The sequence below is a fragment of the Vidua chalybeata genome, chromosome 2 (genome assembly GCF_026979565.1).
Source record: "Vidua chalybeata isolate OUT-0048 chromosome 2, bVidCha1 merged haplotype, whole genome shotgun sequence".
Lineage (NCBI taxonomy): Eukaryota > Metazoa > Chordata > Aves > Passeriformes > Viduidae > Vidua > Vidua chalybeata.
The window spans coordinates 75,710,183-75,732,042 of NC_071531.1; the positions used below are offsets into that span (position 1 = coordinate 75,710,183).

Genomic DNA, 21,860 nt, shown 5'->3' on the forward strand with positions numbered 1-21,860 from the left:
CTCGGAGCCGTCCATCCTGGCCCAGGGGGGACGTGTTACCTGGACCACCTTGGTGAACTCCTCATACACCCGCTTCTTCAGGTGCGCCGCCATGACGCTGCCGCGCAACCCGGAAGAGGAGCCATAGAGCTGCCGCGGGGAGGGGCCCGAGGCGCGGCCTCTCTTTCCGCCCGGAGGCCGCACTCGATGGTCCGGCGGCCTCCCGTTGCCATGGGGACGCGGGCCCAACATGGCGGCCGCGGCTCGGCCCGCCCCGCAGCCAGAGCCACCCGCCCACCCCGCCCCAGGCCGTCTGCCCCGCGGTTTCCCCACAAAGTACGCCCGGGTTTCACTAGTATTCGATTTTAAGCCGACTTTCCCACCTAGTTGTGCTTTTTTAGCAAACGAAGAAATGACCGTTCGTCAGTTCTATTATATAATTCTCTTCATTAATTAGTATTCTGTCCTCTATTGGTTATTTATTCTTGCTTCTCACGTTAATCAGTCCCCATCTCTCAGTCTTTTTGTTATCTTTTTCCCGGGTAGGGAGTTTTGCAGCACATACTGAATAGTCTTTGTTACTCTCTTGTTATCTTCTGGTTTCTGCAAAATACCCTTGTAGTCTATAAATTCTGCATTTTTGTGTCCACTTTCAGAAATACATCTCTCTCGCAGGTTTTGTTCATCAAAGCATATCAGGGCTAGTTTAGCAAAACTTAAAGTTTCAATGATTTTCCCAATCAAACTCTAACAATAGCAGTTTGTGTAAAGAAACTTACCTACGTGCTGGCTAAAAGTGACTTAAGACTAAGGCAATGCTAATAAATAATATACTGATTATGATTAATTAAAACAATTAATTAAAAACAAATAGGAAATTTATTTCCATCAGAATTGTAGAATCACTAAAGTCAGAAAAAAATTATATGATCATCGAGTTCAACCATTAACCCAGCACTGCCAAGCCCACCACTAATTTCTGTCCCCAAGTGCCACATCCACACATTTTTTGAGCACTTTCAGGGATGGTGACTCGGCCAATTTCTTGGGCAGTCTGTTCCAATGTCTGACCAACCTTTAATGAATACATTTTTCCTGATTATTTTCCTGGCACAACTTGAGGTCATTTCTTTTGTCCTGTCCCTCACCTGGCTGCTTCCTCCTTTCAGGCAGTTGTAGGAGTGAGAAGGTCCCTCCCTGAGCATCCTTTTCTCCAGGCTGAGCGCCCCCAGCTCCCTCAGCTGCTCCTCACCAGACTTGTGCTCCAGACCCTTCCCCGGCTCCATTGCCCTTCTCCAGGACACTGCAGGGCCTCAATGTCCTTCTTGGAGTGAGGGACCCCAAACTGAACGCAGGATTTGAGTGTGTACCAATTCAAGTTTCTCATGGCAGCAGTCCTATGGACTTAGGAGGTCGGTTGGTGTGAGGCTTTAACTATTCTATACTGAGATTTTTTTTTCTCCTAATATCTAATTTTCATCTCTTTTGTTGTGACTTAAGCCAGTTTCCTCACCCTTAGTATGTACAAAGTGTAAGAGATCTCTTTAAAACAGCCGTTTGTCTGCTGGGAGGCCTCCTCAATCTCTCTTCTTCCAGGCTGAGCACCACCAACCACTTGGTTATGATCAAAAGAGCCTATTTCCTAAACATTTTGTCCTCTCAGACACTGACTGCATCCATTCTTACCAAGGCTATGAATGTGAGAGAATTCAGAGTCCCTTCACACCTACAGCAGAACTGCCCCACAGTCGCTGGAGTGACTCATGGCTGTCACTGGGGGGAGGTCCATGCTAGGATAAGCACGTCTGAAACACAGATTAATTAGGAATGGTTCAAATCTGTTCCCTAAGGACAAAACTTTAGGTCTTTAGAATTCGGGGAATTTTGAAGGGAAAATGCCAATAAATAAAGCACTTCTGCCTCATTCAAAAAATTTTAAAATTTATTTCTTTGAAATCCCAGGGACCATTCTATGATTCTGTGGTTATTGTCCTTGACTGGAAGAAATCCATCTTCCAAGAAGTAAAGGAAATGTGATCCTTATCAAATCAGCCATTATGATTCTCAGAGTGATTAAACCCAAGCCATCTCCAGTACAAAAATAAACTTTCAAATTCTAAGATTTTTAAAAACACATTGTAGAAGGCAACTTGTGTTCTGTAAAAGCGAATTTGCAGGCTGTTGCTTCAGTACCACTTACTTCCCACCAAATCATGGCAGGTTTTCCCAATTCTTCCAGGAGCTTATGTAGTTAGAAATAGCATAATAATAATAATAATAATAATAATAATAATAATAATAATGTCATAAGAAAGAGATTAAGATTGTGTGGTCTGAAAGAGGAGTGTGTGTCCTTAGATTATAAACTCCTCACATCAGTAATGTTTTTGCCTTTTGTTGATCCTGGACCATAGCTGAGGTTCTCTGTCTTTCCTTCAGAACAAATAATAAATAATGGTAATAAATACATTGAGTAGAGAGTAGGCTGCCTGCTGGAGGAATAAGAAGCAATCATAGGACACTGAATCCTTCCTTTTAACCCAGATTCTAGTGTAGAAAGGAGGGAGAAGAATAGCTTTTGCCTTCCCATTTAGAAACCAAATTTAATTCAAGTATGTGGTAATATCACTGTTTCAGTCAGGATTTCCACATATATGTCCTGTTCCCATTTGCACTGAGAGAACAACTCTACATGTCCATGAGACATATTTGGGATTATTCATTTCCCTTAGGCTGAGTGAGGTTGGCTTAATTCACAGATCCATCACTTTGAACTGAATGAATAGTAACCAACACTGAAGAGTAAAATTTGTCCTTTTTCTGGAGCCTTTTAAATCCTCTAAAAAATTATCCCCTAAAGCCCAAGTAAAGTGGCTCTTAAGTGCTCTTTGATATGGCAAACAGCCAAAGGAGATCCTTTCATTGGCCTGTGCGTTTCTTCCTGTCCCTCTGGTAGCTCGTGGTTTAGTCTCCACAGTCCAGGTTAATTTGTTCCAGTGATTGCTTTCTAATGTTCCCTATCAATGGTGGCACTTTGCTACCACCAGGTGAACAGGAACTTGTAGAAGAAGTCATGAGATTTGAAACGAAAACCTTTTTCAGCAACATGGGGCTGAAAGGATATTTTATACCCTTTGGCTTCAACATCCATTTGAATGCAGTCCAGCAGATCAGAAATACTTGGCACAGCCTTCCAGGGGCCAAACTTCACCACGGATTTTTTATCCATGTCCAAACTGTTCAAGGCATCTTGACACCTGGCTGCGTCCTCCTCGGTTCTGACCACGCATACAATAACGCTGGACTGTCGGGATGCAACCGCTTCCGCCCTCGCGATGCGGATCATCAGCTCGATGTTCTCACTGTAGTTGGGCACACGAGCCAGAAACTGCCTCCTCGCCACGAGCTCCCCAAAGATCTGTGGGGAGTCCTCAAGCTGCTTGATCAAAGGTTCTATGTCATAGAACAACGCCTCCTTGTAGACGTCCTGGATGCACTGGGTGGGCACTTGGTTACTGCGCAGGTACTCCAAGATGTATTTGAAGTAGGTGCCTGGCCTGTCGATGAAGAACCTCCCTTCAGAGTCAGTCCTGAGTTTGGGCTGGCCAGTGAACATCTCTGCCAGCTTGGAGCCAGGGTGTTTCTTCAAGGTGCTCAGTGTTGTCGTGTACATCTCCCCGCCAACATTTAACTCCACAATTGGTGACAACTGAAGAAAAAAGTGACAAAAAGCCATGTGCATTATCAGTCTGATGTTATCAACATGGAAGTGTCAAGGAAAAGACAGATGACTGTGGTTGGAGGATAGAATGAGTGAAGAGCAGTATGAGCTCCCATTTTGTGGGTATCAGATGGGAACCTCCACCTGATTTATTGCAAAAAGCAGATGCAGAATGCTAATACAACTCTCGCAACCAGAGCAGCAGAGACTTGGACATTTCTAAATGGCTAAGTCTTCACCTCATCTTTGGGATGTAGGAAAGTGTCATTTTCCTGGTGGGAAAGATGGAAAAGAAGTACCCTGCCTAGGAAATCTGGGAGTGACTACAGGATCCAACACTGATCTTCTAAGTCACTTACAAGCATTGTCCCTGTAGGCCACCTACAGCAAGAGCAGTACTTGAACGCTCACCCACCCCTTGTGCAGAGGGACAAAGATAAAGCCCAAAGCTGTGCCATTTCATTTTTATCATCTGAAATGTTCGTTCCTCTTCAAAGGAGAAACTAAAGCTCTTTAAACTTTATAAATAGGTGGAATTGGCTTCCACTCATCTGGGAGTTCAGCTGCACACACTGAAGGAAAACACAAAAATCCATAATGTCGGAGGTGAAGGACAGAAGCTGTTTAGCAAAGCACCTAAAAAAGTATGATAGCTTTAGTTAGGAAGTAAAGGAAATATTTCATGCAACTGACATGGACTTAAGAGGGAAAACATGTAAAGATTGTGGTTTTGTTTGCATTTTTTAACCCTCTGTATTAACACCATTGTGTGAATTGAAGGAGGCCTGAATACCTGGAAAGTTGGACTTTTTAAATTGGCCTTCCTGTATGTTCAGTTCTGAAAAATTTTACTAGCTTCCCTTTGCACTTGTTCATTTTATGTAGTACTCAGCAGATGAAAAGAAAAGGGATGAAAGAAAGAAGACAGTTCCTTTCCTCCTGCCAGCAGTACTGTAATGCAAGTCACAAGCCAAGCCAGGGCCACACCTGCCATTGGGAAGGCGTGAGTCAATAAACAATCCTATTTTCCAGGAGCTCACCTGCATTTTCTTGGATCTGATCACAAAAAGAGCTGCCTCAGTGCTGCTGGTCACATGCCTCAAGTGAAGTGTGTACTTAAGTGCTTAGCTGGATCACATGGGTACAGACCCATGGGATGACGCGAGTTGATCTCACAGCACACCCCAAGAGAAGGGAGGGCTCCTGTGCCCTCTCCCTGTCCTGTTCTTGTACCTATCTATGTGCTCTCTTGCTCACCTCATGCCAACTCTGCTTCTCTTTCATTTTAGTGAGCTGGATTGGCTGGATTGGCTGACAGAGGATTTAACAAGCACAGAGCTGACAAAAGGATGGGACTAGGAACAGACAGCCTGGTGCAATGGGAGACCTTCCCTTTAAACAGGAGCAAACAATCAGATTTAGCAGAAACTTGCTCACACCCTAAGCAAGCCAGGGAAGCAACACGAGATTCAGGCCAAAGACCCCGCTGGAATACTGCTTTGCACTAGTGTGGGTATTTTCAACTCAAGAGCAATCATTTACGCTTGGGTCAAGATGACAAGCACTATTCTGTCTGAGACTATCTTGTGATTTCCACCTACTGAAATACAGCCCAAAGCTGTTTCTGTGTCAAGTCTCTCTTCTGTGTCAAGTCTCTCCCTAAGAGATTTGCTGTTAGTCCAAACAGATTTGCTGTTAGTCCAAGAGCTACCAACAGCACTCCCCACCAGGGACCATTTGACAGGAGAGTCTCAGGCTTTTGAGCCTTTGCTTCTTTTTCAGATGGCAGGTCAGATGTTTCATGCTGTTTGTCACTAATACAATGAATACCATGTTATTCCTTAATCCAGTAGCCCAACTAACTTCATGTTCTTGCATCTTGATTAATGGTTTTAGCCTGGCATCAAAGTGGTTCCCAGCAGACTGGAAGTACTGGCAGCAGCTGATTCCCAGTTCTGTAATTAGTCAGCAAGGTGACAGTCAGGAAAGTAATTCTATCTATTTGTGTCCCAGTTTACTGATCTGTAAAACAGTTACTTCCATGGGGAAGCATTTTGCAACTTACATCTGAAAAGTGCAACATAGGATGCTGTGCAAGTGGGTTTTCTTAATACAGAGAGGTCTGGAGAAGAGATTGTTCATTTTTAGCCAAGAAGACAAACTGGTTAGCAATAGACTGAGGGCAGAGGAGAGTAAAAAAAATAATCTCATCACTGATTTCTGCCTAGTAACATGCTGCTTGTCTGAGACTGCCATTAATTTTCCTTATAGGTAGAAAAACTACTGCTCCCACCTGATTATCCTGCATGTCAACAACACAGGGCAGTTTTGCATCATTAGAGACTCATAAGACTTGTTCAAAACCCCAAAACCTACAACAGGCTTTTATTTAGGGAATTGACCAATTAAAGTTCATATTAATTTAATTCCATTTCTTGCCAAAGGAGAAGAACCACTCTGGTTATTTGCTGTTGTCAGATCTTGCATGCCTGTGAGAGACCTGGCCCTCCTGTAACACAACAGGTGCAAACAGGCCAGAGTCAGTCTAGTTTTTAACTAGAATCTTCTTCTTAGGGATATATTTGGCAAGGCCTGGTGTCTTCAGATTAGCATATGGCAGAAAAACACCCACTCAAATGTAGCCCATTAGGGCTACATGTAGGGGTGCTTCGATCCTGCATGAGGAAATTGTGCCCTTGAGGACATACCTTACTCACCATATGCAGGCTGCCGGTGACCTGCTTCCCAAGGGGCTTGTGCTCTGATGAAATACTCATCTTCCTCAGGAGCTGAGGACTCAGCTGTTTGGGAAAACCTGCTGCTCAGTGCTGGTGTCCTACCCCACACGCCGGATGGCTCCCAGCTGTGCTCCAACCCTCTTTCTCTTAGTCTTTCTTTGTTGGGTCACCTTTCCCCTGCTCCCAGCCAGCTGCTGCCACGGAGGTTCCAGTTTGTCCCAGGCAGAGTCCTGGTTCTAGCTGCAAGTGTAGGGAGAGGGGAGGGGACAGCCTGAAAGCGGAAGTATTTGCTCTTGCTCATTAGTTTTCTGGCAACCAGCAAGGTGCAGGGTGGACTCGGGCTGGCTGCCAGCACACCTCGCGTGCTGCTATTTGAGTGGTGACTAAGGGCTGAATAATCCCTTCCAAGGGAGGCCCAGGGTTCCTCCAATGAGCCCCATGAGGTGTGCCTGTGTGTCTACCTCTGCCTTGACAACTAGTTGTATCAAAACCAGTAAACATTTTCACAGCTTTTTGGCCTCCATGCCAAAAATGCCTCCATGCCTCCACTGCTGCTTTATAGCACAGTTTATCCCAAACAATTTCACTGATCCCATTTTTCACTCACACTGATGACAGATCTACAGGGTGTCTACAATCTGTCCAAGGTGGTGGCATTTTCTTCCTCACCCATACAATCCCTGGCCACTGAGTAATTTGTGCAATGTAAATAAAACCAAACCTGAATCTCTGCTTGAGCAGAGATTGAGAACTCTTCAACTGACCATAAATATTTGATTATTATCTTTTCATGACATTGTTTTCTAATATCCTGTATCCACCAAATATAGAATGTGGACAGCACCACAGATTTAGTGGTTGTAAGACTATCACAAAATCAAAACACTCACAAGGATGTAGTGAAGGTGAACTTGAAAGTACTTAAAGGGGGGGCTTATAAAAAAAAGAGAGTGAATTTTTGCCTGAGCACATTGTGACAGGACAAGGGGGAACAGCTTGAAGATAAAAGAGGAGAGATTTAGATTAGATATAAGGAAGACATCCTTTACTGTGAGAGTGATGAGACACTGGCACAGGTTGAGAAAGCTGTGGATGTCCCATTCCTGGAAAAGTTCAAGGCCTGGTTAAATGGGGCTTTGAGCAACCTGTTCTAGTGGAAGGTGTCCCTACTCATGGTGGGGGGAGGGGGGGGTTGCAACTAGATAATCTTTGAGGTTTCTTCCCAATCCAAACCATTCTGTGATTTTATGATGATTCTCTGTCTGTGTTAATTTATTAAACACAGAGTATTACATCAGAGCTAGCCTAAATAACCTCTCCAGAACCAGACCACAGCCCTGCAGGGTCTCCTTTATTTCATTCTAGGTGGTTTTAAGTGCACTGTTGCTTCCAAATTTGTCTTCGGGTCACTCATCACTTCTGTGTCTTTGTTTCATTATGGTGGCAAAATTGCCATGGGCATGATTGTCCAGAGATGTAACTTAATGTTTGTTATGAGAGACAATATCTTTTATTAGGTCATCTGATACAGATGGATAAAACTATCCATGTTTTAGGGCACATGAGGCATTCCCATGTCTGTCAGATTCTGCTTCATCTTGCTTGTTTTTTTTTTTTCCATTTTTTTTCCAGTTTCTGTTTGTCTAATAAAGGGTGTTATCCCCTCTACCAACCTTGCCTTACTCTCTTTTGTTTCAAGATGCTTCCCTTTGCCAGCAACCAAAAGAAAAAGCTCAGACAAATACAGTGCTTCCTAAAAAATTTCCTGGGGGAGATGCTAATTATGAAAATTGACAGCATGGTATATAAGGAAATAATTTGCACAAATTCTGCATTGTGCTCATAGACACTAGCTTTGTTGCTTCGGAATACCCCAGCGGTTTTGCTGGATCTGTATCCTCTCTGAAGACAGCATTGATCTGAGCAGGAGCTTGAGGCACAGAGGGAAAAACAGTTAGAATTTAGATTGATTCACTTCCCTTGAAGCCTGTCCTCGTGAAAGGCTCCCTCAAAGCTGGGCCCAGCCTCTTGAAAGCTTTGAGCATTTGGGTAAACCTATCATTAAACCCATCTTACATTTTGCTTTTGGTTCTCTTAAGCATCCTCAGAGATCCTCAATGATAACCTCTGTCTGAGTTATCTCTGCTGCTTTGAATAGAAATGCTTGAATTTCCCCTTTACCAGACCAGCAGAACTGGTAGTGCTGGATGCACCAGTGAGGTCTGCTTGGGACCCCAGGTTTTGTGACTTGTAATAAATCTTAAAAGATTAATGCTTACTGGAATACAGGGAGACCTGGAAGATCTGTGTGTCCTGGACCTCTAAGGGTTGCAAATCCCATTCTTTGGCCTGGCTTATGTAGATGTTTCAGATAATATCCTGGATATAGCTGACAGACTTCACATCCACCATGTCTTCAATGCTGGAGGTGGTAACCTTTCCTTCTGCAGCTGCAGAGCTGGAAAGACGGGTGGACCATCACCTGTCTGCTCACCCAAGCTTTTCACTCGGGCAGGGTGAAAGGCAGTAGATGAGTTTACCTTGTTCATCTGAGAGATTTCCCCAAATCAGAATCAAGGGTGGCTAATGGCATTCGATTCCACAACAGAAATCCTTACCATTTTAGCAAAAAGAATAGTTGCCAGCTCACAACTCTCTTCTACTGCTACACCAACCACGGCTGGTCCTTCAGAGTGATGAATATACTGGTCTGGTTCCTCTGCCCATAGTTTTTATTTGATGTAAAAGGGATATTTCCTAGCCTGTAAGCTCTTTCAGGCAGGGACCATCCTTTCCCTGTTTTTTCATGAAAGAATTAGCCTGTACCTTGGATGAACAACCACAATATGAATCATAAGAATAATCATATTAGTGCTTAGAAATTTGGTTATACCAAAGAAGAATAACTTGACAGTGACTTTGTGGGGAATAAATATGTGCTTTTTAAAAATTGTATAAATATTTATATAACATGAGCTGGAATATCTCTGTGCTGATACATACATTTACTCAGAGACTGATGAGGCACTGGCACAGGTTGCCCAGAGAAGTTATGGCTGCCCCACCCCTGGAAGTGTTCAAGGTTAGGTTGGATGGGGCCTTGATGAAACTGGTCTAGTAGATTACATCCCTGCCCATGGCAGGGGAGTTTGGAACTGGGAGATCTTTAAGGTCCTTTCCAACCTAAACCACTCTGTGATTCTGTGACTGCACCTCAGTTTGGAAAATAGTACTATCCATAAAAGTATTTATAAAGTATTTATTTCTTTAATATATTCAATTGTCAGCCTCTGTTTAGGAGACTCAGCATTCAAGAACCACTCCTAAATCAAACACCATGTGCTGTGCAAACACTGTCAGCATTCCTAACTGGTGCCTTCCAGCCATTTATCAGCTCCACCCACCTTCTCAGGATGCGTGGTTGAAGGCTTGTATCTGAGATCTGAACTGCCACAGTACATTCCACTGCTAAACAGCACAACAAATTTTCTCTTTTATTTTCTGTGCAATTAGAGTTTCACTAAAATAAAAGCAAGGCAGGAAGGTCCTGCTCTTGTCTTCCTTTTACAGTGCTGTGGATCTTCAATTGCTGCCGAGCAATCAGGACCCTGCTAATGGGGTCAACATGAATATATGAGCAGGGCATGGAGTTGCCTGGAGGTGAGTGGAGGAAACAGGCATACCATCTGCAGAACATCTGTTCATTTTAGATGGAGGCTTTTGGAGCTGATGAGTCTCTGATTTCAGCCTGAAGAATGTTATCTCGCTTTTGTGATACAGGAGATTCAGAGAGCACTTGTAGCAACACGAACAACCAGAGCCTGCAGCACAGGGCATGGTGGCAGTCCTCCTCTCACCACGGATGCTCAGAGATCTCCAGTTTTGTAATCTAAAGTGGAAAGTTGATGGAGAACCAGTGTTTGTTCAGCCAAAGGAGAACTATTTCAACAGCTGAAGTTTTTTAAAAATGTCCTGAACGGGCAAGGGGATGCTTTCCTCTAGTGCCCAGCTCAGTAGGACTTCCCAAGGGTGGTGTATCTGGGAGGGAATGAGTCACTTGGAGGTGGGACCCAACCTGTGCTGAAGGCTCCAACCTGCCTGTGAAGAGCTTACAGCTCCTGTCCACCCACCCAGTGAGGGCTTTGGCCCTGGTTTCCCCACAGTTCACAGGGATCAGAGGTGAGCAAGGTCCTGCCTTCCTACTCCAGCTGAGCATCCCCACCTCCTCCTCTGTCTTCAGCTCTGGAGTGTCTCATGGCCAAGCAAGGAGGAGCAGAACTGCCTCATCTGTTTTGCTGGGGCTTGTGAGGATTCCAACAGGTTGCTCCAACAGGAGAGGACACGGTGCTGGGAATCCAGGAGAGAAGGAGATGTTGTGGGAAGGAAGGGAGGATGCTGGGGAGAAGGTTGGGATCCAGAACCAAGCACAGAATGATGGCAGGATTACACCAAGGTTTTTCAAGATGGGAGAGACAGAGAGCTGGGGGAACATTCATCTCAAAGCCCTGCCAAAGAAACCCAGCTCATTTCCCTGCACTGAAGCCTGGACTTTGTGGCCAAGGTCCTTCACCCTCATGTCCTGGGGGACGCTAGTTCGACAGGAGTGACAGCTTGTAGGAAACACAGGACACATCTGCACAAGGCGTTACATTTTATTTACATTTCCAAAGAAAACAGTTTGGAGGGGTTTAGGCACACACAGAAAACAGCATCACTTCAAAGTTACAGATGCTTTCCTCAAAGCAACTACACAAACCTTTCATTTCTGCCCTGCAGAAATCCCCCTAGGACAGGAGTGAAACACAGCAGGAAGCTTGCCGGCAGGATCGGCCACGGGAGAAGTCAGATGGTACAGGCAGCACCCAGCAGGCAGACAGCCAAGCTCTGTGCTGCTCACAAAGGACGCTCCTCAGTGGGACTTGACGCAGGAGAAGAAGTGCCACTGGGCTTGGAGAACAGACCCTGTGGGAATAACACACATGGTCAGGATGTCCTCATTCCTGTCTGGATGTCTTCCTAAATAAGGGTAAAGCCCTGTTAATGTGCTCTGTTGTTGCTATCATTTTTCTATGCTCTCCATTTCACTACAGTGACCTTGGCCATGAGCCCCATTTCTGATGGATCATGGGGATGTCTCCCCAGGGGGCCTCAGGGATGAAAGTCCCCCCAGTATGGAGAATGGGTTTGCTTCTCAGGCTAGGGCAAGACTGAAGTGTCTGAGCTGTTTGCAGGTGGTGTGCCAAAGTTACATATTTGGAAACCTGAAAGTGCGAAACTTCTCCCTAAAAATGACTGTTGCATTTTCTATCAGAGAAAAAAGAGAAATAACTGGAGCACCAGTGTCTGGCAGCTCCTGGAGTCCAGTCATGGTATTTCAACCACCCATCCCTTTTGTTCCTGGGATCATTTGTGTCAGCAGCAGAAAGACATTGTCTGTGCTGCAGACTGGGGAGTTTTGGGGACGTGGAGCTCACAGAGTTGCCTTTGTTCGCTGACACAACTTGCATCAATGGCAATTGAGAAAGACACATCCAGGAGGATGTTTCTGTTGAGCAATGAAGTGCAGACTCAGAACTCCTGGGATTTGGGGGTGTGATGCAAACATTATAACACCACACAGCTGATGGGACATGAGGACAAAGTATGTTACCCCTCAGCCAGCTCTTCCTTGGCACTGTGTGTCCCCAAGCTCTTACCTCAGAGACGGGAAGTGCAGGCTCAAGAGCTGGACTGATCTTCACTAAGGTTGATCTGCTCCAGGATCTGGCTGTACCTCCGGGTCAGGGCTTTGGTGTTTTTGGTGAGGTCTGTCAGAACTTGCTGCAAGCCATTGACATGATGGGACAGGCGCTCTTCCAGATTGCTGTCTGCACCCTCATCTAAGGCTGCGTCTGTGTCGGTGTCCGCACCAGTTGGGCTCTGGTCACCGACAGAGGCCAGGCCTTTCTCCACCATGGGCTTGATGGCCTTGAGGAGCTGGTAGCGCTCGTAGAGGTCCGTGTGGCTCTCTGCAGCCGGGGCTGCCCCCTCCTGCTGCGGGAAGACCCCTCGGAGCAGGCTGGGGAACATCACCTCCTGCTCCATCTTCTGCGTGGCTGAGAAGTACTGCTCCATGGCCCTTCTCCTACTGCTCTGGCAGTGCTGCTCTGGGCTCTTCTGACAGTGTCACCTGCTCCCAGTCCCTGCGGGGGCTTTTTATGCCTGGGGCTTTTTATGCTGGGGCACGTCCCTCCCCTGCTGTCCTCCCGTGCCAGCCCCGGTTCGGCAGGATGGCCTTGGGGTGGGGCTTGGCTCCAGCCCAGATAGGTCTGAGCTACACCATGTCCCTGGCTCTGTGCAATCTCTTCTGAGCCTCCCCGTGGCCTTCACCCGAGCTGGCTGGGGGTCCCACTGCATCCCTGTGCTCTGAGTGTGGTGGTGAGGAGGTGTCTGGGGTCTGTCAGGAACTTTCCAATCCTGCCCTGTCACCACAGTCCTTACTGGAGGCCCAGGATGGTAAGTCCAGCCCCTTTTCCCAGGGCAGGCAGGTTGCAGGCAGCACCATGGGAAAGCTGCCTTGATCTGGGCAGTTTTGAGGAGTGGAGAAGGAGAACAAGTGATAGATTTATCCAGAGAAGGTGAATTTCTCATGTGCTTTGCCTGAAAACTCACTTTCTTCTGTGCTGGTCTGGGGGTCTCACCCAGCCCAACTATGGCAGGTGGCCTAGAGAGCAACGCTGCTAAAAGAAGGTGATAATGAACAGGTGCTACTTGTCTGAAGGTGCTTGTTCCAAACTGCTTATTAAAGGAGTAATGTGACCAGCAGCAGGATTTAAAAGTGACTAGAGAGTTAGAAAAGGTACTTTTAAAATTCAGAAGTTGTCAGCCTGGGGAGAAACATGAAAAGTTCCAAGTCTGAAGGAGGGTCCTTGGAGGGGCAATGACAGGAGTCAGAGACTGTGGGAGCCAGCCCAAAGCAGCCCTGTTTTGGAGTATTCCAACCTCCACCCAGGCGTGGCAGAGCATCTTCTGGTCAGGTGCTGTGAGCAGCCTGCAGCCAGCTCCTGGGCTGACAGCAAAGGGGGCACGAGGCAGGGACAGAGTCAGTGCTGGAGAGGCTGGAAGACACATCTGGAGACAATCTGCTTCAACAACTGCTCAAGCAAGGTCAACAATGGGACCATGGATATTGGATAACTCTGAGAATGAAGATTTCACCCCCTTTCTCGGTAGCTTGTGACAGTGTTTGAGCACCTTCAGTTTTAGAAAAAAAAATTAAGGTTTTCTTATGTTTAGATGGGATTTATTTTGTGTTTCAATTTGTGCCTGTTAATCTTTTCCTGTCCTGTCACTGAACACCAGTAGGAAGAGTCTGGAGTGACCTCTTGACCTCCATCACATCCTTACAAACACTGATCAGAACTTTCTCAGCCTTCTTTTTCCAAATCTGGACACCAGACTCTCTCAGCCTTTCCTCATATGGAAGATACTCCTTCTCTCCTATCAGCTTTATGACCCTTTACTGGACTCTCTCTAGTATGTCCTTATCTCTCTTGTACCAGAAAGACCAGAACTGGACACAGCACTCCAGGTGAGGCCTCATCAGGGCTGAGCAGACAGGAAAGATGCCTTCCCTCCACTGCCTTTGCCCTGAGCGCACCTTGCTGGCTCACAGCCAAATTGCCAGACCACAGAGCCAGACCAGGGTGAGCGGGTGTGAATTTGTGGGGTGCTTTCCCCCAGCATCTGCCCAGGAAAATGGTAGGCAGCAGCCAGGGGTACAGATAAGGCCAGAGCACCCCAAAAATTGAAAGGCAAGGGTGTACAGGCAAGGAACCTGCCCTGGGGGAAGGGAGGGGAACTGCCAGCCCCCCATTATTGGGGCTGGGCAGCATGTGTGATTAGGATGTCTGAAACTGGTTAGAGAGGGGAATTTGTGGTTTCTTACTCACTCAATATTTTGGGTCAAAACTGAGCTTTATCTCTTGTCTTCCTCACACTGAGCCCTGTGCCAGGTCACTGCTCTCTCATGGATATGATGTCCCTAAACAGATTTAAAAGAAGCACTGCCACTCTGATTTTCTTGAACAATCTGGAAGAAGAAGATCTTTGCCCGTGCTGGCCAGCAACAGTGTGGGTGCCCTGGGAGCCTGTCCAGGGCAGCACAGAGCCAACACCCCCTGCCACGCCAGAGATGCCTGATCTGCCCTGTCTGCCAACATTCCACTGGGACCAGTGCAGAAACCTCTTACCAGCTGTGGCCAGCAGCAGTGGCCAGCAGCAGGGTCCCGTCAGGCCATGGTGCATCCCTGGGGCAGCCTGATGCAATCCCTGCAATCAGAGCAGGCAGAAGGTTCCTGTGACACACCGGGCTCAGAGCCAGCTGGAGGGACAGCGGCTCTCAGAGACAGACCCACGGGTCCTGGGGGAATGAAAGCGGCCCACAACACGTCAGCAAGCCCTTCCAGCTGCTCCAGGTCACAGGCCTTTGGGGACATCCTTTGTCTCCCACTGGTCGTGTTCTACAGCCGTGGTCAATGCTTCACCCCATGTCCTGCTGTGACACTTCCCTGGGGCACCACGAGCCTCTCCAGCACCTGAGTGCTGCCCAAGCCCAAAGCCATCGCTGCAGGTGACTGCAGGTGTCCCTTCCTATGACACCAGCGGGGTTCAACCCCAGCCAGCCACCAAGGCCCACACAGCCACTCACTCAGTGCCCCACCAGCAGGATCAGAGAGAGAATCAAGGGCAAGAACGAGAAAAGACGTGGGCTGAAACAGAACCAATGTAATAGGGAAAGCAAAAGCCATGCATGCAAACAGAGCAAAGCAAGGAATTCATTCACCGCTTCCCATGGGCAGGTGGGTGTTCAGCAGGACTGCAGGGCCCATCACAGGTAATGCTGGCCTGGGAAGACAAAGGCCATCACTCCAGTATATACTGAGCATGATGTCATATGGTCTCGAATATCTCTTGGGTCAGTTAGAATTAACTATCCCACCAGTGATTCCTCCCAAGTTCTCATGAACCCTCACAATCATGGCAGTACAGAAAGCAGCAAAGACCTTGGGTGTATGCAAGACCAGCTCAGCACAAACAAATAATCTCTGTGTTATCAACCATAGGTTCAGCAAAGTCCAACACACAACGCCATACCATCCACGGTGAAGAAAATCATCACTACCCCAGCCTAAACCAGCACAGCCAGCCATGTTCTCCAGGGGACACAGATCCCACCCTTGAGCAAGAGCCAGATAGAGCACCAGAGGGACATCATCCCCGTCCACGGTCCTCTCCTCACCAGGAAACAGTCTCCATCCATTCCTTATGGTTTAACACCTGCCTCTGCAATCAGCATGGAGACTGAAGAGCTCCAAAGGAAGAGCTCCATCATGCCCCAGCCAGAGGTGCCATTGCAATGGGGATGGCCCAGGTCTCTCCGAGTATGGCCCGCATGCTCCATTTCCTCTGGATAAGACAAGGCTGCAACTTTGCCCAGGATGGGGAGAGACAGGGAGAGCAGATCAGCTCTGAAATCCTGACTCCGGCTGGAGGGACTTGTGTTTGCCCTCATTTGGGGAACTTGCTGATTGGCAGTTGCTTTCCTACAAAACCAGGACTTCATAGTGCTGGTGCAGTGAGCACCTTGGGTCTCTGTGGCCACAGATCTGGTGTTGGGACAAAATGTTGGACAACCTGTTAGGCAACCTGGGCAACTCACCATCTGTCTGGGGAGCCCACCTCAGGCCATAGCTCAGGAGGGGGGAAATGTCACCTCATGTATCTACAAATGAGCCCATGTGCCTCCTGCTGACACATCTCCCATGACTCTGGTTGCCCCAAACCCCTCAGAACTGTCCTTGTCCTCCCTAGAACCTGGCCAGGACCCTTTCCCAGAGGGCACTTCTGGATCTGCCCTCAGCTGCCCCCTCCAGAGCCCCTAATGTGTCCCAAAGCTGGGGGATGTCTGGACATGGAGCTGGGGTCTTCAGGGAGGCTACTCTCCAGAGGAGCTTAGACCTACAGCTCTGCTGTCCCTCACTTCTGCATGACTGGGCCGAGTGTTGGGCATATTCACCCTTTTTTGTGCACAGCAATCAGGCATCAGCTTCTGTGGGGCTATTGTCAACAAAAGGAAGAAGTATTTCAGCCTGAGGCTGGGGACACAAAGGAACAGGTTGCCCAGTGAGTTTGCACAGGCCCTGAGGTTGGCCACAGTCCTGGACCACCTGGTCTAGTGCAAGATGGCCCAGCACACAGCAGGGCATTGCACTAGGTGGTCTCTGAAGATCCCTTCCAACCCAAACAATCCCGTGGCTTTGGCATTCTTTGTCCCTTTCACATTCCCCAGCATTGCCCTGGAAAGATCCCACCCCGCATAGCCAGTGTCCCCCTGCCCCTCCCTGGGGCCCTCCATGAGTGAAAGCAGCACACTGACAACACTGGCTTCCCAGGGATTCTTTTATTAACAGAAACAGAGGGAAATGCCCTTGGAGTGCAGGTACCAGCTGGAAAAGGGCTTGGCAATCTCAAGGGACTGTTGGAGGTCGGGCCCACATCATAACACTCCCAAATTCGTGCCACTCTTTGAGAATAAAGAGGAGGCTTTGAGCCTGCAGCTCTTCCAATAGCCTTCCCAGCACAGCCAGATGCTTCTTCCTATGAGGATAAGGCACCATCTGGTTCTGCCGTGGTCACAACCATCTCTGGTGTCGGTGCCAGGGCCGGGAGTTCCCATCAGCTGCCACGGAGTGGGGAATGCCAGCGTGACTGGGAAGAGCTTGCAGTGGTCAGCGACGGGGACGTCTTGCGCTTCCTGCCACCAGCGCCTGTCCTGCAACAGCAGCAATCCTTAACTCCAAGGGTCATGCCAGGGGGACACACGCACCATCAACCCTGAAGCCCTGCAGTCTCTGCACAGGGCAATGGGATGGGTTCCCTCCTCCAGCATGGAGAGGGATACCCAGCCCCAGCGGAGGGGACAGTCCCTATTTCAAGGCCCTTCCCTCAGGTCCCCAGCCCTGCACTGTTGGGTCCCTCTCTCAGCAGGGAGGCCACCCATTGTCTTGCTGCCCCTGGACTCTGCATGTCCCCAGCTCTTACCTGGTGGCCAGGACAGGGTCACCAGCTGGGCTGCCCCTCGCTGGGGCTGATCTGCTCCAGGATCTGGCTGTACCTCCGGGTCAGGGCGTTGGTGTCCCTGGTGAGGTGGGTGAGGACCTGCTGCAGGCCATTCAGGTGGTGGGACAGGCGCTCCTCGAGCTGGGCATCCTCGGCCTCGTTGCTGTCCGCGGATGTGTCCACGTCGGTGTCGGCACCGGTCGGGCTCTGGTCACTGACAGAGGCCAGGCCTTTCTCCACCATGGGCTTGATGGCCTTGAGGAGCTGGTAGCGCTCGTAGAGGTCCGTGCGGCTCTCTGCAGCTGGGGCTGCCCCCTCCTGCTGCGGGAAGACCCCTCGGAGCAGGCTGGGGAACATCACCTCCTGCTCCATCTTCTGCGTGGCTGAGAAGTACTGCTCCATGGCCCTTCTCCTACTGCTCTGGCAGTGCTGCTCTGGGCTCTTCTGACAGTGTCACCTGCTCCCAGTCCCTGCGGGGGCTTTTTATGCAGTGCTGGGGCACGCACGTCCCTCCCCTGCTGTCCTCCCGTGCCAGCCCCGGTTGGGCTGGATGACCTTGGGGTGGGGCTTGGCTCCAGCCCAGCCGGGGCTGGGCCATGCAGTGTCCCTGGCTCTGTGCAATCTTTCCTGGCCCAGCCTCCCCGTGGCCTTCACCCGAGCTGGCCGGGGGTCCTGCTGCCTCCCCATGCCAGGAACTGGGTGCGGGGGTAGCAAAGAGGAGAGGTGCCCAGGGCCTCTCCCACCCTGTCCTGTATTATCTCAATCCCCCAACAGGTTCAGTTCCGGGGCCCTCTGGGTGTGGGTCCAGCTGCTGCCCCCCAGTTTGGGAAGGCGGCAGGGAACCGTCACCTCCCCTCATTCCGGCTGCCATGCGCTCAGGACGTCAACACGCCAGGGACATTGAGCAACCCCTTGAGCACCCGTAGGGGAATCTGGAACACACTGGAAATTCACTGGAACATTGTCCCAGCGGGGGTCTGGGGACAATGGAGCCTGCCGCTGTTCGGAGATTTGGGTGCCCAGAAACATCCAATGTCCCCAGCCTCCCCCTGAGCTCAGCAGGGATGTGGACAGGGACAGGGACCTGACTCCAGGATGTTTAACTCCTGTGGCAGCAGCACAGGGCCATTGCTGCCCCCAGGGGATTATGGACATGGGTACCCTGCCACGGTTGCAATTCTGGGAGAGCAAAAGCCACAGCCAGGGCAGCAGCCAGCATTGCCTGACCCTGCATGTCCCTGTGGCGGGTGGCAATCAGGGAAAGGGGTTCTACTTGGGGAAAGGCTGTGGGGTAACTGGTTCCTTTTGCAAGCCTTGGTGCTGGCAGCTCTCTTCTGTCCCCCTGTGTCCCAGCCAGGTGCCCGCTCTGCCACGCACCCTTTCCCCCTTCTTTCCCCACCTCCCCTTGGCACCCGTCTTCTTCCTTTCCCTGTGTCCTGGCCTCTCTTTGTGTCCTGCCATGGTCCCATTGCTGCACCAAGGAGTGTGGGTGCTGCTAGCCCCGTGCAGGTGCCAGACAGAGGCTTGGCCACATCAAGGCACCTGCAGAGCTTCCTGCAGGTGCAGGCACATCTCAGGGCTCTGGGGACAGAGGGACACAGGGGATGCTTTGCCTTCCTGCTCCCCTCACTGCTTCCACTGCGGCTCATAGTGAGCATGGCAGAATGTTTGGGGGTGACAGGGGCTCAGCAGACTCCAGTTGCACCCCAGCTCCCCATGCTAGGGACATGCATACTTGCCAAAAACCCTCTCTGGATTTGATGACCCCATTAAGGAGTAGAAGAACAGTGGGTTCAGGTCTGAGGGGGAGAGGGCAGGTTGCAGAAGGGGCACCTGGCTGGGCTATGAGGGGACAGCGGGAGACCTGCCCACACTGAGGGTTGCAAAAGGGAGGAAGGACCCCGTGGCCTTTCCTAAAATAGTCCCAATTCCTCCAATTGCCACATACTGCAAGATAAGAAGGGACAGCAGTCCTGGCCATTGACCCGCCATGGCCTCAGCTCTGGGATGGGGGTGATGGGTGTGCAGGTGGCACCATCTGTGCTCCACTGTGGGCAATGAAAGTTCAGTCCCGTGGATGCAGTTCCCCTTGTGGAATTTGTTCCCATCTCTGTCCCTGTCGCATGTCCTCATGACCCATGCAGGATTCCATGCGGCAGAGCACTCGCAGTGAGATGTTCCACACGGGTGTCTGCTGCCGAGTTCAGGCTGGCAGTCATGGGCAGAGCCTGCTGAATGTCCCTGGAGTGCTCACATCCTGAGCACATGGCGGCGAGGAGTAGGGGAGGTGATATCCCCAGCAGCCCAGCTGCCTGCAGCCTGGCCACACCAGGGAGCAGGAGGTGGACCCACTCCCACAGAACCCCAAAACTGAACATATTGTGGCATTGAGATAGCATAGGAAAGGACAGGAAAGCACCTGGGCATGTCTCCTCATTGTCACCCCTGGCTCCTGGCCCCAACTCCCTGAGGCTTTCACCTGACCTGGCTTGGGGGTCCCACGACATCGACCGCCTGCCACGGCTGGTCAATGGCCAGGACTGCTGTCCCTTCTTATCTTGCAGTATGTGGCAATTGGAGGAATTGGTTCTATTTTGGGAAAGGCCATGTGGTCCTTCCTCCATTTTGCAACCCTCAGTGTGGGCAGGTCTCCCGCTGTCCCCTCATAGCCCAGCCAGGTGCCCATTCTGCCACCTGCCCTCTCCCCCTCAGACCTGAACCCACTGCTCCTCTTCTCCCTTTCTGGGTGCTCCTGGCATTCCAGAATGCCCAGTGCTGCACAGAGCTTTGCACACAATGGCAGCCCCATGCCCGCGGAACTTCTGGGCCACCACGGAGCTTCCCGAAGGTTCAGGGAGATCATAGTGTCCCTCAGGGTGGCCTCAGAGTAGGAAACATCTATCCTGGGTCTGGAGCTTCATTGTGGATATCATGATTTGAGCCCCGCTGGCAACTCAGCCCCACTCAGCTGCTCTGTCACTCCCCCCAGCTGGGTGGGGGAAGAGAATTGGGGAGGGTAAAAGAGAGAAAACTAGTGGGAAGAAATGAAGACCGCTCCATATGAAAAGGAAAAGCTGCACAAAACCCCAAAGCAAACAAAGGAATTCATTCACCCCTTCCCATTGGCACTCAGGAGTTCAGTCACCTGCAGGAGAGCAGGGCTCCATTGCATGTCATGGTGACCTGGCAGGACAACTGCTGTCACTCTGGCCGTGCCACTCTTCCTTCTCCTCCCAGCTCCATATGCTGAGCACGTGCCACACTCCCATCCCTTGGTGCCACTGAGGGATAAGAGAGGAGGATGTGCCCAGGATGATACAGAGACCCTTGGGGACATTTGTGGTGGCACGATCTGCACTCAGAGCTGAAGCTGGGGCTGGGGCTGGACCCCCCAGGAGGGCCACAGGTCAGGGCTAAGCTTGCCCCAATCTGGCGGTCGGGGGCACCAGAAACTTAAGGATATCAGTGCGGCTCCTGGGAAACCTGGTGGTCCTGAGCAGCCTCCCCAGGACCCTAAACCAGGGCTGGGTGCCCCAGTTCAGCTCAGCCCAGACCCATCTATGCTGCACCGCCGTGGTGGCAGTGCTGTGCTCAGGGAGCAGTCCTTGTCCTCCTGCTCCTGCCATCCCTGCTGGCAGTGTAATCCCCAGCTCACTTCAGTGTCTCCAGCAGGATGTGGGAGATGTGGGGTTGCAATTTTGGGGTTTTCAAAAGGCCCAGAGTGTATCTGGGAAATATTCGAGTCCCAAGGATGCAGAGCTGGGGAGCCATCGAAGTCTGCTGAGGCCCTGTCACCCCCAAACATTCTGCCATGCTCACTATGAGCAGCAGTGGAAGCAGTGAGGGGAGCAGGAGGGCAAAGCATCCCCTGTGTCCCTCTGTCCCCAGAGCCCTGAGATGTGCCTGCACCTGCAGGAAGCTCTGCAGGTGCCTTGATGTGGCCAAGCCTCTGTCTGGCACCTGCACGGGGCTAGCAGCACCCACACTCCTTGGTGCAGCAATGGGACCATGGCAGGACACAAAGAGAGGCCAGGACACAGGGAAAGGAAGAAGACGGGTGCCAAGGGGAGGTGGGGAAAGAAGGGGGAAAGGGTGCGTGGCAGAGCGGGCACCTGGCTGGGACACAGGGGGACAGAAGAGAGCTGCCAGCACCAAGGCTTGCAAAAGGAACCAGTTACCCCACAGCCTTTCCCCAAGTAGAACCCCTTTCCCTGATTGCCACCCGCCACAGGGACATGCAGGGTCAGGCAATGCTGGCTGCTGCCCTGGCTGTGGCTTTTGCTCTCCCAGAATTGCAACCGTGGCAGGGTACCCATGTCCAT

At 50.3% G+C, this 21,860-nt stretch overlaps 3 protein-coding genes and 1 long non-coding RNA gene across 5 annotated transcripts in view; 1 reads left to right on the forward strand and 3 right to left on the reverse strand.

Annotated features, from left to right (window-relative positions):
• INTS4 (integrator complex subunit 4) overlaps positions 1-366 on the reverse strand; it is a 33,408-nt gene extending 33,042 nt beyond the window's left edge. Inside the window, exon 1 of the mRNA XM_053935280.1 lies at positions 40-366. Coding sequence (XP_053791255.1) covers positions 40-231 — 192 coding nt within the window. The 5' untranslated portion in view covers positions 232-366. The remainder of the gene's footprint in view (positions 1-39) is intronic.
• A 1,569-nt stretch (positions 367-1,935) lies between these two features.
• KCTD14 (potassium channel tetramerization domain containing 14) lies at positions 1,936-6,627 on the reverse strand. 2 transcript variants are annotated; one of them, XM_053935232.1, is made up of 2 exons: positions 6,418-6,627; positions 1,936-3,688 (listed from the first exon to the last, which is right to left on the reverse strand). In XM_053935232.1, the coding sequence occupies exons 1-2, from the start codon at positions 6,475-6,477 to the stop codon at positions 3,017-3,019; spliced, it is 732 nt and encodes a 243-aa protein (XP_053791207.1). In that variant the 5' UTR covers positions 6,478-6,627; the 3' UTR covers positions 1,936-3,016. The 2 variants fall into 2 exon arrangements, with proteins under 2 accessions (XP_053791207.1, XP_053791206.1); XM_053935231.1 differs by having other exon boundaries at positions 6,409-6,627.
• LOC128784015 (uncharacterized) lies at positions 3,540-5,323 on the forward strand. Its single transcript, XR_008429332.1, has 3 exons — positions 3,540-3,629; positions 4,586-4,703; positions 4,990-5,323. It is a non-coding gene; the product is annotated as an uncharacterized LOC128784015 (long non-coding RNA).
• Positions 6,628-16,860: 10,233 nt separating the features above from the next.
• Positions 16,861-18,004, reverse strand: LOC128784067 (thyroid hormone-inducible hepatic protein-like). The gene is made up of 2 exons (XM_053935334.1): positions 17,521-18,004; positions 16,861-17,251 (listed from the first exon to the last, which is right to left on the reverse strand). Exon 1 carries the CDS (start codon positions 17,938-17,940, stop codon positions 17,539-17,541), a length of 402 nt encoding a protein of 133 aa, XP_053791309.1. The 5' UTR covers positions 17,941-18,004; the 3' UTR covers positions 16,861-17,251; positions 17,521-17,538.
• Between the last annotated feature and the right edge of the window lie 3,856 nt (positions 18,005-21,860).